General features: G+C 43.4%; 1 protein-coding gene across 1 annotated transcript; it reads left to right on the top strand.

Annotated features, from left to right (window-relative positions):
• Window positions 1-308: 308 nt before the first annotated feature.
• On the top strand, window positions 309-8525 carry FAM72A (family with sequence similarity 72 member A). The gene is made up of 4 exons (XM_059487951.1): window positions 309-497; window positions 2804-2881; window positions 4666-4790; window positions 6785-8525. The coding sequence occupies exons 1-4, from the start codon at window positions 340-342 to the stop codon at window positions 6877-6879; spliced, it is 456 nt and encodes a 151-aa protein (XP_059343934.1). The 5' UTR covers window positions 309-339; the 3' UTR covers window positions 6880-8525.
• Window positions 8526-16081: the final 7556 nt, after the last annotated feature.

Raw genomic sequence — 16081 nt, 5'->3', positions numbered from 1 at the left:
AGACATTGCCGTGCCTAAGATGAGCCCGCCCCCTCTTCCCGCCGCTTGGCGCCCGTGGCTCCGCCCCGCCGGGACGCGAGTGTGAGTGACGGTAGATACAACCAATAAAAGCGACGCACGGCGCGCCTTTCCACCAATAGCCAGGCGGGAGGGGTGGTGCCACCGGATTTTTTCAATGGGATGGGCGTGGGCTGTGGCGCCCAATGGGAGGGCGCGGTCGGGAATTCAAACTGACAGGTGGGAGCGTGGCCGTTGGTGCCGGACCGGGACCGGAACCGGGACCGGACCAGAGATAGAGACAGGGACAGGATCGGATCGGGACCGGACCGGGTCCCAGCTATGGCGTCCACCGGCTGCACCTTCGCGGACCGGTGCGTGACCGTGCTGTGCTGCCGGTTCTGCCGGCAGGTGCTGAGCTGGCGGGGGATGCAGGCGGTGCTGCTGGCCGGCACCGACACCGACACCGCCCTCTACTCCACCGACATGCCGCCCTCGGGGTAAGCACCGGGAACGGAGAAAGGGTGGGTTCGACCGGGGCGCGGGGTCCTGCCAGCCCCGGGGGACACGGAACCCGGTGTCACCGGGAGAACGGGGCTGCAATGTGCCGGTGCTCACAGGGGTCCCTGGACAGGGAAGAGATGAGAATCTTGACCCCGTGTTTCAGAAAGCTGATTTATTATTTTATTATATATATTATATTAAAAGAAAAAATATATTCTATTCTATTCTATTATATTATATTATATTAACGTAATATTCATATTATATTATATTCATATAATAGTATGTAATTATATATTATATATATTATATAATATAATTATATATTCTATGATATATATATAATATATATTATATTATTGTATTATATGAAAATTATATACTAAAACTATACTAAAAGAATAGAAGAAAGGATTTCATCAGAAGGCTTGAAGGGAAAGGAAAAGAATGATAATAAAATCTTGTGACTGACCAGAGAGTCTGAGCCAGCCGGACTGTGATCGGCTATTAATTAAAGACAATCAATCACAGATGCACCTGTTGCATTCCACAGCAGCAGATAATTATTTTTTACATTTCATTCTTGAGGCTTCTCAGGAGGAAAGATCTTAGCAAAAGGAATTTTCATAAAATATATCTGTGACACTGCAGAGCACGGGTCACCCCATCCCTGCATCCCAGCAAAAAGCCAGGCTGTGCCGTGCAGGGCCAACCCAAATTTGAATTTATTCCATCCCTAGGGATGACACAGGCTCGGCAGGCACGGGAAGCTCCTCCTGCCCGTTCCCAGAGCGAGGATTAGAATTTGAAATAAAGATCCACAAACAGAACAAACCTGATCTGTCACTGCTGCCAGGGCTCAGCTTTCCCAGAGCCAGATTTGAATGGTAAGGAAATCAGGTTGTGAAATGACATGGTAATCAGAAAGTATGGGTTGCAGAGGAGATAAGCAGTCACAGGTCTGGGTTGAGACATCCCTGAGGTTTTGTTCTGTTTCTGAGCTGGGATTTGGCAGCAGTGTCCCCGAGCAGGGTTCTGATGGCAGTGCCACACTGAGCACCAAGGCTCTGGGATCTGCTGCTCTTTGCAGCTTCTTCTTCACTGGGAAGCCTCTTAGAGCATTTCCATCTTTATTTGTTAATACTTTCAAGGTTTCAGCACCAAAATCCACTTTTCTCAGTTCTAAAGAATTTTCAGGAATAATAAGCCAGGTCTGGCACAGCTCAGAACTCAAAGTTTTCTGCTCCGGCATCTCCTGCTCTTTGCATCTTCTCTGCACCTGAGGATGCTCCTAAAAAAGCACTGGGAAGTCTCTGAGAGCATTTCCTTTTTATTTCTCAACACTTTCAAGGTTTCAGCACCAAACTCTGCTTCTCTGGGCTATTTTAAGAGGATTTTTTTATACTCTTGCAATGCCACGTGGGTCTGTTATTCAAATTTCCATATGAGTGGGGCTGAGAGTCATAAGGGAAGTAGAATAATGTGGTTTAAACCACCCAGGACCAATGGCAGCATGATATTAATGATATTAATGATATTATTATTATTAAGAAGAAGAAGCCAGGTCTGTGCTCAGATCTCCCAAGTTTTCTGCTCTGGCATCTCCTGCTCTTTGCAGCTTCTCTGCACCTGAGGATGCTTCTAAATATGCACTGGGGAGCCTCTTAGAGCATTTTCATCTTTATTTTTCAGTACTTTCAAGGTTTCAGCACCAAACTCTGCTTTTCTGGGCAATTTTAAGAGGATTTTTGATACTCATGCAATGCCACGTGGAAATTTGAGTTGTCAAATTCAAATTTCCATATGAGTGGGGCTGAGAGTCATAAGGGAAGTAGAATAATGTGGTTTAAACCACCCAGCACCAATGGCAGCATGATAATAATAATATTAATGAGAAGAAGAAGAAGAAGAAGCAGAAGCCAGGTCTGGCACAGCTCAGATCTCCAAGTTTTCTGCTCTGGCATCTCCTGCTCTTTGCAGCTTCTCTGCACCTGAGGATGCTTCTAAATATGCACTGGGAAGCCTCTTGGAGCATTTCCATCTTTATTTTTCAGTACTTTCAAGGTTTCAGCACCAAACTGCTTTTTTGGGCTATTTTAAGAGGATTTTTTTATACTCTTGCAATGCCACGTGGGTCTGTTATTCAAATTTCGATGCGAGTGGGGCTGAGAGTCATCAGGAAAGTAGAGTAACGTGGTTCAAACCACCCAGCACCAATGGCAGCGTCACTTTGTGGTGACTTCAGCCCGGTGTCGTTGTGACCACCACAAACCCAAACTCTTGTGCATTCCCTTCACCCCAGAGCTGTGGATTTCACCGGGAGCTGCCGCTTCGCCGAGGTCTGCGCGTGCAGAGTGAGGAACATCGCCTGCCTCAAGTGGTGAGCTCGCTCACAGCCACCTCGTGGGCATCTCCGTGTGCCAGCCCCTCTGTGTGTCCCCTCCTGCGTCACCTCCTGCAGCTCAGGAGGATGGCCTGGAGGAGCAGCTTGCACATTCAGCGCTGCCGGGTTGACAATCAGCCTTTCTGCGAGCCCGCAGTGGGAACGTGACGGCGTTTTCAGGAGGATGAGTGTCCTGGAAGCTCCTGTGCCACCTGCCCGATGAAATGTGTGCCTCAGCACTGAGGTTTCCCTGTGAACAAGGCCCCAGCAAGGAGCAGTTACTCATTCTCTAATTAATGGAGCATCCTCTTGGCAGATTGGGGTGTTGGGAGCAGATGGAGCGCGCTGTCGCTGGAGTTCTTGGAGTTCTTTTATCCTCCTTAATAATGCCTGATATTTAAGGGTGGAAAAAACAATTCTCAAAGAGCTCACAATTATCTCAGAGAATTCTTTCAGCTCCCTGATGGAGATTTTTACCTTTTTCAGATTTGAGCAGCTAGGGGGGTGTGATAGAGAGAATTCTTTCTGAGAGAATTCTTTCAGCTCCCTGATTGAGTTTTTTACTTTTCTCAGATTTGAACAACTGGGGGGTGTGATAGGGAGAGAGAATTCTTCCAGCTCCCTGATTGAGATTTTTACTTTTCTCAGATTTGAACAATTGGGGGAGTTGTGATAGAGAGAAGTCTTTCTGAGAGAATTCTTTCAGCTCCCCGATGGAGATTTTTACCTTTCTCAGATTTGAACACTTAGGGGTTGTGATAAGGAGAGAAAACTCTCTCTGAGAGAATTCTTTCAGCTCCCTCATCAAGATTTTTACCTTTCTCACGTTTAAACAATTAGGGGTTGTGATAAGGAGAATTCTTTCTGAGAGAATTCTTTCCATTCCCTGATGGAGATTTTTACCTTTCTCAGGTTTAAACAATTAGGGGTTGTGATAGGGAGAGAAAACTCTTTCTGAGAGAATTCTTTCAGCTCCCTGATTGAGACTTTTACTTTTCTCAGGTTTGAACAATTGGAGGGTTGTGATAGGGAGAGAGAATTCTTGCTGAGAGAATTCTTTCAGCTCCCTGATGGAGATTTTTGCCTTTCTTAGATTTGAACAATTTGGGTTGCGATAGGGACACAATATTTTGGTTTTTAGGTAGAAGTAGAGAAACAGAAATATCTCACCAGAGCACATGAAAATGGATAAATGGTGGTTATGGTTTCAGTCTAGGAGAGTGGATAAAGGTCAATAACCTGTCCCAGAGCAGCTGTGGCTGCCCCATCCCCATCCCTGCAATGTCCAAGGCCAGGCTGGAGCACCCTGGCATGGTGGAAGATGTCCCTGCCCATCTGGATGAGATTTAAGGTCCTTTCCAAGCCAAACCATTCCATAATTCTCATTTTCATCACTCCTGCTGCTGGCAGCCTCCTGTGCACTGTGTACAGGTGGATTTTGAGTGTGAGGAATTCTCTGCTGGTTGGAATCACTGCCCTTCCAAAGGAAAACAAATAAAGAAATCCTCCAGCATTTGTTGGTATGTAAACTAATCTGGGTTACACAATTTAGGTTACTAAACGCTTCTCTGTGTGCCAAAGATCCAAAACTCAGATATTCTGTAACTCCCTACAGATGTTCCCTAAATATTTCGGATACTTGTTTCACCCCGTTCCCTTAACCCCCATCAAAACAGCAGCATTACACAAAGCCCTGGCACTGGGAATGTTTAACTGGAGCTGGAAAAAGCCACCAAGATCCACCTTTATCCCCAGGTTCACTCTTTTCCTTGCCTTTCCAGTGGGAATGTTGTTGGCTATCACGTCATCTGTCCCTGCAAGCCCTGCCTGCAGTCCTGCAACAACGGGCACCTCTGGATGTTCCACAGCCAGGCCGTGCTTGGCATCAACAGGCTGGACCCTTCTGGTGAGGGACACCTCGGCTTCCTGCCCTTCCCTAAAATCCTCATCCCCTTTCCCTTGGCTTCCTGCCCTTTCCCTAAAATCCTCATCCCCTTTCCCTTGGCTTCCTGCCCTTCCCTAAAATCCTCATCCCCTTCCCCTAAAATCCTCATCCCCTTTCCCTTGGCTTCCTGGCCTTCCCCTAAAATCCTCATCCCCTTTCCTTTGGCTTCCTGCCCTTCCCTAAAATCCTCATCCCCCTTCCCTTGGCTTCCTGCCCTTCCCTAAAATCCTCATCCCCTTTCCCTTGGCTTCCTGCCCTTTCCCTGAAATCCTCATCCCCTTTCCCTTGGCTTCCTGCCCTTCCTAAAATCCTCATCCCCTTTCCCTTGGCTTCCTGCCCTTTCCCTAAAACCCTCATCCTCCATCACAGAATTCACAGAATCACCAGGTTGGGAGAGACCTTCAAGATGATCCAGTCCAACCCAGTCCCAACAGCTCAACTCAGCCCTGGCACCCAGTGCCACATCCAGGCTTTGTTAAACACCCCCAGGGATGGGGACTCCACCACTTCCACAGTCCCTGGGAATTCCCAAAATTCACGGAATTCCCAGAATTCACAGAATCACAGAATCACCGGGGTGGAGGAGACCTCAAAGATCATCAAATGTAACCCAGCCCCAGCACCTCACTAAACCCTGGCACCCAGTGCCACATCCAGACTTGTTTTAAACACACCCAGGGATGGTGACCCCACCACCTCCCCAGTCCCTGGGAATTCCCAAAATTCCCCCAAATTCACAGAATCACAGAATCACTGGGTTGCAAGAGACCTTCAAGATCATCTGAGTCCAACCCAGCCCCAACCCCTCAGCTCACCCCTGGCACCCAGTGCCACATCCAGGCTTTGTTAAACACCCCCAGGGATGGGGACTCCACCACCTCCCCAGGCAGAACATTCCAGAACTTTATTGTCAGATTATGCTCTTTTCTGACCCACAGATGGGGCAACTGAGAGCCATTTTAAAAACTTTTATTCTATTTTCAGTCTCATGTGAAGGGCGAGACAACGCAGATGTTATAATTCACACCATCACAATCAGAAGTTAGCTATTTCTTAATTACAATTCATTATAAGTGTTTCTTGGCCTATCAGCTTTTGCCACACTATGCTGTAAATGCCTCGTTCTCTACAAATTCATTTCCCACACTGTGTCACTCTTTCAGGAAAAAGCTTTTCTATATTATATTATATTATATTATATTATATTATATTATATTATATTATATTATATTATATTATATTATATTATATTATATTATATTATATTATATTATATTATATACCATAATATAATATCACAAACTTAAAGTACTGCATGCTTGACTTCTTGTTTACCTTTGCAACGACTTTTATTTTTTCTGTATCTTAAACTCTAAAACTTTAAACTTTCTTCCTCTTAACGTGTTAACAGAAACAATATTCGTTATATTATTTTTACATAATTGTTATATAATGATATATAATGTTATCTTTTAAATAATATTTAAGATATGTTAAATTTTATATGTTAATATATTTATATGGAATGTTATATATTATATTATATTATATTATATTATATTATATTATATTATATTATATTATATTATATTATGGTATATTACATTATATGTTATATCAATGTTATAATATTACTTCTATAATTATTTTTATATTAGTTTTATATAACTATAATGTATTTTAAAATAATTTTATATATTTCTATAAGTATATAATAATATATTTACATAAATATATAAATATTTATCCTCTGAATTGGGCTGAAAAAATAAACAACAACACTCCCAAGATCACTTTGAAGGAAGATAGAAAATAGATTTATTCACCATGAACGTGACTTCCTGGCTTTTGCAGGGATTATTTTCTCTCAAAATAGACAGTTGTGAAACTTAAAAATAAGGTCACAGTCCAAAAATATCTCTTTTTTTCGCTCTCCTTTGTCTCCTTCCCACCAGGTGTGAATGTTTTGCTGTGGGGCAACCTGCCAGCTCTGGAGGAGAGCACCGAGGGAGACACGTCCTGCGCCTCTGAGGAGGAGTTCATCAGATGAATTCCACCTGCAGCATCTTCCCTGGCTCTTTGCTCTGGGTTTATTTCATTTCACCTGGTGGCTCATCAGAGCTTCAACAGCAGGGGAAAAAAAAAACAACCAGGAAATTTGGAAAAAAAAATCAAAAAAATTGAATTTTTCTCGCTCTTTCCCTGAATCTGCCTGAGCAGATCCACCTTGGAAATGCCAACACAAAGTGCATTTACTGAGCTCTGTTTTGCTTTTTATTCTTAACCCTCAACAGCTGATAATCCTTCTTTTCTTCTTCCCCGAAGCACTTTGCACAGAGCAAAACCTCTCAGCTGCTCTCAGTTCAAAGGAATTTTCAGGGATAATCAGCCAGGTCTGGCAGAGCTCAAAACTCAAAGTTTTCTGCTCTGGCTCTGGCATCTCCTGCTCTTTGCATCTTCTCTGCACCTGAGGATGCTCCTGAATATGCACTGGGAAGCCTCTTGGAGCATTTCCATCTTTATTTTTCAATACTTTCAGGGTTTCGGCACCAAACTCTGCTTTTCTGGGCTGTTTTAAGAGGATTTTTGATACTCGTGCAATGTTACGTGGGTCTGTTATTCAAATTTCCATATCAGTGGGGCTGAGAGTCAGAAGGAAAATAATAAAACCACGTTTGATTATTATTGCTATTAATAAAACCATGTTTTATTATCCTGGTTTAACCACCCAGGACCAATGGCAGCATAATAATAATATTAATAATAATAATAATAGTAATAAGGGTTCTGTCTCTACAGAGATCAAGTTGATGGTTTTTCTCCCTGATTAACCCTAAATTTGCAGTTTCTTAGTAGAACTTCAAGGCTACAATGGAGTTTTTCTTCAGGGCAGCAATAAAACCCATCCACTTTCATATATGTAATATATATATTTTTATATATATAATATATACATATATATATTATTTTTTCCCCTCTCCAAAATAAAACTCAGTCATGACATTGGGTCTTTTCAGAGAAAGCAAAAAAAATAAAAGTTAAATATTTGGTGTTCATGCCAAATTTTCCATCCTGAGCTGCACAGACAATCTGGTTCCTGTAGGTGATGAATTCAAAGCTCATTTTCTGAGTTGTTAACAAACCATCATGTTTAATTTCTGAACTAATTCTGTCCCCTTCAGCTGCTCACCTGAAGGCCACCAATAAAAAATTCCAGATAAAATCATATCAGGGATCAGAGGGAACTTTTAAATTTGGATTGATGCTGAATAAATCTCTCTGTAGGCTCCTGTGATACTTGAAAGGGGTGCAATGAATTCTCTCAGTGTTTTTACTGCTCATTATCCATTTCTTAATTAATGGCACTACCTCTTCTGCACTGTTTAAATGTATATTGTGTATATTTGTATGTGTGTGTGTCTTGTTTTGAATTCCTGTGTTGTGTCTGCCCAGGAAATAAAAGCTTTGGACTCTGGAGTCTTCAGGGCTGTCATAAATATGGATGTGGAATGATATTGGATAATCAAAACAATAAAACAGCAGCTTGGATTAAAAGAGTGGAATAATTGGGGTTTTAGTGTTATGAATTTGTTTTAGACAACCCAAAAATAGATTCACTGACAAGCCTGACAGTTTCTCAGTCTCAGTTAACCCTTTATAACTCAATATCCCAATTTTTGCCAGCTTCCTGTGATCACTACAGCATCAAGCTGCCAAGGTGACACCTCAAAATTTATTTTTTTTTCCTCCAGCAGAATTCACGAGCTAAAAATAAATCTGATTATTTTTGCATAAGCACCACAACAGTTCAAACCTAATTGTGCCTGTTGCCTCCTCTCCAGCACTTGTCATTTGTAACCTTCACCACTCTGAGTCAGCAGCTCCTCTCCCACAGGGAAGCAGGGGATGAATTCCTCATCAAATCCATAATTCTGGGTTTTATTTTTGCTCCCCATCTGCACACACAGAACTGGAAGTTCTGCCATGAACTCGCTCCAACAGGCCTGTGCAATTAAAGCAGCTCACCTCATCAGCTGATGAGCCAGACCTTAATTCTGGAAATTAAGAATGGGGCAGCTTTTGACGGAGTTTAGACCTTTCTTATTGGCAATAAAGAAGTTTTAGGTATTGTACACAAAGCATGCAAATATCCGCTATTGCCCCAGCTGTCATGGATGTCACCAAGGTAATCAATCATGTCCAGGGCTGCTCCTTTCTGCCTGAAATTAAAAAAAATATCTGACTGAGCACTTTGTGTTAAAGCCACAGCAGCTCATTCACAGAGCCCCAGAGATTGGGGCTGTTCCTAAGGATCACCAGGGTTATGGGCAGATTGAACCCCAAACTGGCACAAAACCAGATCAGAAACGCTGCCAGGTCCTTCACCCCACCCAAAGCTGTGTTTGGAACAAACAGCTCAGCTCTCTGCTTTGTTTTCTGTCTGATTTTTGAAGGTGTTGGTGCTCCCTGCAATGTCCTGTGGAGCCCTTGGAGGGTTTTGTGTGTAAAAACACCAGGACAGGTAATGGAGAGACCTAGGGTGGATCCACCAGCAGGAATCTGTGGTCCAGGAGGTCACAGGTCCTTCACCTCACCCAAAGCTGTGTTTGGAACAAACAGCTCAGCTCTCTGCTTTGTTTTCTCCCTGGTTTTTGGGCACATCAGAGGTGTTGGTGCTGTGGCACAGCCCTGCAATCTGCTGTGCATCCCTTGGAGTGTGTAAAAACACCAGGACGGGTAATGGAGAGACCCAGGGTGGATCCACCAGCAGGAATCTGTGATCCAGGAGGTCCCAGGTCCTTCACCCCACCCAAAGCTGTGTTTGGAACAAACAGCTCAGCTCTCTGCTTTGTTTTCTCCCTGGTTTTTGGGCACATCAGAGGGGTTGGTGCTGTGGCACAGCCCTGCAATCTGCTGTGGAAAACACCAGGACAGGTAATGGAGGTACCCAGGATGGATCCACCAGCAGGAATCAGTGCCAGATCTGTGACCCAGGAGGTCCCAGGTCCTTCACCTCACCCAAAGCTCTGTTTGGAATAAAGAGCTCAGCTCCCTGCTTTGTTTTCTGTCTGGTTTTGGCACATCAGAGGTGTTGGTGCTGTGGCACAGCCCTGCAATCTGCTGTGCATCCCTCGGAGGGTTTTGTGTGTAAAAACACCAGGACGGGTAATGGAGAGACCCAGAGTGGATCCACCAGAAGGAATTAATGCCAGATCTGTGACCCAGGAGGAGCTGGTGAGGATTCCCAGGCAATTTGGATGTGATCTTTGCTGTGCAGCCCCTGAATCACAAGGCTGAAAAACAGGAACTGCATCCTAAGGCCTTTCCTTCTGCTCACCCAGGCTCGGAGCAATTAAAGTGCCTCTAATCGGATGTGGGTTTGTTTAGGAGGGACTGAACAGCAGGTGAAAGGTCCCAGATTTGAGACTCCAAGTCAGGGTTGCTGTGGGGGTCCCAGGTGTGGGTTTCTCTGGGTCTGGATTGAAAACACTTGAGGGGATAATTCAGTTCAGACTCAGGTGTTTATTATTTCTTATCTATGTTACAGTCTCACAGCAGTGAGTTCAGCAGCTTTTCATTAGTAAGGCACAAAAAGGCACAACAATCTCTTGTCACAAGGTCTTTTAAGACTAAACCATCCAATTAAGAACTGACACCTAGATTATTTTCCCTTTTAACCCAATAAATGATCCCAATGTGGATTTTTCCACCCAATTACAAAATGCCACCCAAACCCATGGAGAAGGAGGAAGAAGAAGAAACCCAGGATGACACCCTGTGCCCTCCATCTTGCTTCCATCCACCACATGCTAAAAATCCCAAAACCTCAATTTCCCACCTAAATGATACACCTACACTACTCTGTATAACGTATTTCACATTTTTGTGGATTCTTTCTCCATGGATGAGGGTCCAAGTCAGAGCTCCCCTGTGGTCAGGACACCCCAGAGCAGACACAGAAATATTCCCTGTGTGCCCTGGGTTTCCACAAGGCTTCTGCAAGGCTCTGGAGTGTCCTGGCACCAAGAGCTTTGTGCCCATGGGCTGCGCCTCGAGGGCCACCCCAGATCTCACCCAGCAGTTTTTAAGATCTTGTGCTGTTGAAAGCGAAGGGAGCCAATCCACCTTGTCCTTGATCAGCATCGACTCCAATTTATTGATCAAACCAGTCATCTTTTATAACGGTGTTAATTAACTTCATGCATATTGCAAAATCCGAGCTCACGATAGGTTACAGAGAAAACTCTAACCCCTCCTTTTGTTTTATAATACCTGTGGTTTGTTTATTGAAAACAGGACCAGCGTTCTCACTGTGATATGAAAAGTTCTCAAAACCTCCATATCTGTTCCCAGAGCAGCTATCTGTTCCCAGAGAGCCCAAGGACAGAATGTTTTGCCTGTTATGGGAAGACTGTCCGAGAATCTTATTGTTTATAAAGTGGTGCTTGAGAGAGCCTAATTATTTATAGAATCAAGCCTGGGAAATGCTTTACAACTACCTTTTACTTTTCCCTCAACTGTATACCTTCATGGCCTCTTTCTTTAAGCCATGCTAGAACCAGACTCTCCACATTGTGCAACACAGACCTGCAGGCTCAGGGTCACAGACTGGTTTGGATGGGAACATTTGGAGCTTTGGGATGTGATGATCGCTGAGTTCAGTTTGGTTTTTGAGTCACAGCAAGCTGGGCGATCACTGTTATTGACAGCCAGCCATTCTCCTCTCTGCAGTGCAAGAGGGAACAAACACAGATTTGAGGCAGCTCAAATCTCTGGTGCCTCCCTTGTGATGCCACCTGAGCTCTGCCAGGGTGGTGGCACACAGGGCACTCTGCAGCACTGCCATCTGCATGGGCACAGGCTGAGTTTAAATGTCCTGATCTCTTCCATTTTCCTGATCTCTTCCATTTCCCTGATCTCCTGCACTTTCCTGATCTCCTGCATTTTCCTGCTTTTTTTGTTTTTTTGGGGTTTTTTTGGGTGGGTTTTTTTGGGTGGGGTTTTTTTTGTTGTTTTATGGGGGGGGTTTGGGGTGGGTTTTTTTGGGGTTTTTTGGTTGTTTTTTTTTCCTCCTCCTTGTCTTGTATTTGGAGGGTTCCCAGACGGAGGAAGGAATGATGAATCTGACACCATGTTATTAGAAGGTTAATTTCTTATTTTTTGATATATTATATTATATCATATTATATTATATTATATTATATTATATCATATTATATTATATTATATTATATTATATTATATTATATTATATTATATTATATTATATTATATTATATTATATTATATTATATTATATTATATTATATTATATTATATTATATTATATTATATTATATTATATTATATTATATTATATCATATCATATCATATCATAACATATTATATTGTATTGTATTATATTATATTATATTATATCATATCATATCATATCATATCATATCATATCATATTATATTGTATTGCATTGCATTGTATTTTATTGTATTATATAGTATTGTATCATTATATATCATGAATATAATATATATCATATAATACATCGTTATATTACATTACATTATATTATAACATTGTGCTATACTAAACAATCGCTCCTTTCCTGGGGGGAAATTCTAATTAAAACCATCCACGCTGGGATCCCTCCCTGCTGGGCCACGGCAGAAGCTGATGAGTTCATCCCTCTCCAGCATATGGCCTGCTTTGGGAGGGGAAATTTCCACCAGAACAGGAGATGAGAGCAGAAATTCAGGTGTTTGGGGCCCTCACCCCCATTTCCCCAAAGAAAAGCTGGTCCTGGCTCTGCTGTGCAAGTCCAACAAATCCTGACATAAAGGCAAATTAATGAGAGTTAATTTTAAGGAGATTCGCCTGATTTTGCCTCATTATCTCAGAGCCAACACCACAGTCCAGCAGCAGAGGGGTTTTAGGACCAAACCACCCCTTTTGCTTTGGGGGTTTCACCAGAGCTGCTCCTTCAGCAGTGATTTATTTCATTTTAAACAATTTAAACAGATTTCATCCTGCGGCTTGGGCAGGAAGGATTCTGCTCCGTGGCTCCTGCTGTGCTTGCAGAATGCACCCAGAGCTGCTCTGGCAAGGGAAGAGCTGTGTGCTCGGGTGTGAGCAGTGCCAGTTTAATTTAAAACATTAAAAACAGCAGAAAAAAAACACCCCAAAGCACTTGGAGACAGCACAGGATCTGTGTTTGGGATTTATTCCCAAACCAGGGCTAAGGATGAACCTCCGAACCTTTTATATTCAATCAAAAGTGAGTGTACAGCTACTCTGCTAACACAAAATCCTTACATTTTTATTAAATTATTTTTATTTTTAAATCTCTTCAGAGGTTTAAATGATTAAAATTATTAAAATTTGTAAACCTCTTTAGAGCTCTGAGCAATTCATTGATCCTCCTGCAGGTGGGCACAGAGCAGTGGAGGGTTTTGGACCCCCACAACACCAAAAACTGCAACAGGATCAGAGAAGGATTTGGTTAAAAATGCAGATGGAATGGCACAGGCCCAGCTGAGGGGAGGTTGTGAAAGCTCCTGCAGATTCAGTCTCATGTTTGATGAGAGCCCAAAACGTTGGGGGAAAAAATGAAGCAATCTGCTCTTGTGCAAAGCCCACCACAAGACTTTCCGCAGTGTTGCTCCATCCTTTCTCGGAGCCCAGGTTGGATGTGAATTTTTACTCTGTAAAAGTGGATTTTACCCTGCTTCAGATTTTACCCAGAGCCCAAATTGCTTTCTTTGTAGCTGGGAATTTAAAATTCAGATGAAGACATTTTTTTCCCTTCTCCCCTGCTAGCAGAAGGCAGCATTCCTAAGTGGCAGGAAGCCTTTATTCAGCAGAATATGTCCAATTTTTTAATTCCACTCCTTATGGGAAATCAAAATTTAAAAAACTGCTTAAAAGCAGCTGGCACTGGCCTTGATAAGAAACCCTTTTTACTTTATTAACTGGATGGAATTTTGATTTGTTACAAACACGCCAGTGGTGCAGGAGCCTGAATTGCTGCTTTCCTGACAGCACAAAACCCTTCCCAGCAAGCTGAGCTGCAGGGCGGCCCCAAAACCCACAGGATTTCGTGAGCAGCAGATTTTGGGGAGCATCAGGTGCTGTGAGAGCCCCTCCTGCAGCACCAGAGCCTCTCCTGCCTGCCTGGACACTGATGGCTTTGGCATTAATTGAGTGGGCACTGATGGCTTTGGCATCAATTGAGTGGGCACTGATGGATTTGGCATCAATTGAGTGGGCACTGATGGCTTTGGCATCAATTTAATGGGCACTATTGGTTTTAGCATCAGTTGATGGGCACTGATGGATTTGGCATCAATTGAGTGGGCACTGATTGTTTTGGCATCAATTGAGTGGGCACTGATGGCTTTGGCATTAATTGAGTGGGCACTGGTGGATTTGGCATCAATTGAGTGGGAACTGGTGGATTTGGCATTAATTGAGTGGGCACTGATTGTTTTGGCATTAATTGATGGGCACTGATGGTTTTAGCATCAATTGATGGGCACTGATGGCTTTGGCATTAATTGCAGTGGGCACTGATGGATTTGGCATTAATTTAATGGGCACTGATGGATTTGGCATCAATTGATGGGCACTGATGGATTTGGCATCAATTGAGTGGGCACTGGTGGTTTTAGCATCAATTGATGGGCACTGATGGCTTTGGCATTAATTGAGAGGGCACTGATGGCTTTGGCATTAATTGATGGGCACTGATGGATTTGGCACCAATTGAGTGGGCACTGGTGGATTTAGCATTAATTGCAGTGGGCACTGATGGATTTGGCATTAATTGATGGGCACTGATGGCTTTGGCATTAATTGCAGTGGGCACTGATGGCTTTGGCATTAATTTATTGGGCACTGATGGATTTGGCATTGAGTGGGCACTGGTGGATTTGGCATTAATTGCAGTGGGCACTGATGGTTTTGGCATTAATTGAGAGGGCACTGATGGCTTTGGCATTAATTGCAGTGGGCACTGATGGCTTTGGCTTTAATTGCAGTGGGCACTGATGGATTTGGCATTAATTACAGTGGGCACTGATGGCTTTGGCTTTAATTGCAGTGGGCACTGATGGCTTTGGCATTAATTGCAGTGGGCACTGATGGTTTTGGCATTAATTGATGGGCACTGATGGCTTTGGCACCAATTGAGTGGGCACTGATGGATTTGGCATTAATTTAATGGGCACTGATGGATTTGGCATCAATTGATGGGCACTGATGGATTTGGCATCAATTGAGTGGGCACTGGTGGTTTTGGCATTAATTGCAGTGGGCACTGATGGATTTGGCATTAATTGAGAGGGCACTGATGGATTTGGCATTGATTTAATGGGCACTGCTGGCTTTGGCATTGAAGGTGTCTCTGGCCATGGCAAAGATGATTTTTAAGCTCTTTTCCAACCCAAAACCATTCTGCAGCATTCTGTGAGCAGGACACCTCCATTTACCCAAGGCAGGAGGAAGGGGAAGCCCCCCAAAAAGGGGCTGGGGTTGCAGCACCCCCATTCCTGTGCCCATTCCATGGGGATCCTGACCCTCCCAGCTCCAGGAATCTGCACAGGAGCTGAACCATGGAATGAGAGATCCCAGGGGATACAGCCTCTAGCAAAATATCCATTAAAAACTTAAACCCAGATACTTCCAAACCTGGGCAGATCCAGCACAGGACCTAGAGATTTTTAGATTCACAGGTTGCTAGACCTGAGCTGAACCAGGCCATGAAATAAGAGATACTAATCCATGAAAAATCTACAAATAAACCCAGGTTCTTCCAAACCTGCGCAGATCCAGAATTTCTAGAGCTGAGCTGAACCATGGAATAAGAGACACCAGGTGGATGCAGCCTCTAGCAAAATCTCCATTAAAAATTTAAAACAAACCCAGGTTCTTCCAAACCTGGGCAGATCCAACATTTCTAGAGCTGAACCATGGAATAAGAGACACCAGGTGGATGCAGCCTCTAGCAAAATATACATAAAAACCTACAACAAACCCAGGTTTTTACAAACCTGTGCAGATCAAGCACAGGATCTGGATATTTCTAGAATCACAGATTTCTAAAGCTGAGCTGAACCAGGCCAGGGAGTAAGAGACACCAGCAGGATGCAGCCTCTAGCAAAATATCCATTAAAAACCTACAAGAAACTCAGGTTCCTCCAAACCTGGGCAGATCCAACATTTCTAGAGCTGAACAATGGAATAAGAGACACCAGGA

The sequence above is a fragment of the Ammospiza nelsoni genome, chromosome 23, assembly GCF_027579445.1.
Source record: "Ammospiza nelsoni isolate bAmmNel1 chromosome 23, bAmmNel1.pri, whole genome shotgun sequence".
NCBI lineage: Eukaryota > Metazoa > Chordata > Aves > Passeriformes > Passerellidae > Ammospiza > Ammospiza nelsoni.
The sequence above is the reverse complement of the archived record's forward strand: the minus strand, read 5'-3'. Positions and strand labels throughout refer to the sequence as shown.

Coding starts and splice junctions, on each gene's coding strand:
- FAM72A (XM_059487951.1), top strand. CDS start 340: ATGGCGTCCACCGGCTGCACCTTCGCGGACCGGTGCGTGACCGTGCTG. Junction 498..2,803: donor ACCGACATGCCGCCCTCGGG/GTAAGCACCGGG, acceptor CCTTCACCCCAG/AGCTGTGGATTTCACCGGGA. Junction 4,791..6,784: donor CAACAGGCTGGACCCTTCTG/GTGAGGGACACC, acceptor CCTTCCCACCAG/GTGTGAATGTTTTGCTGTGG.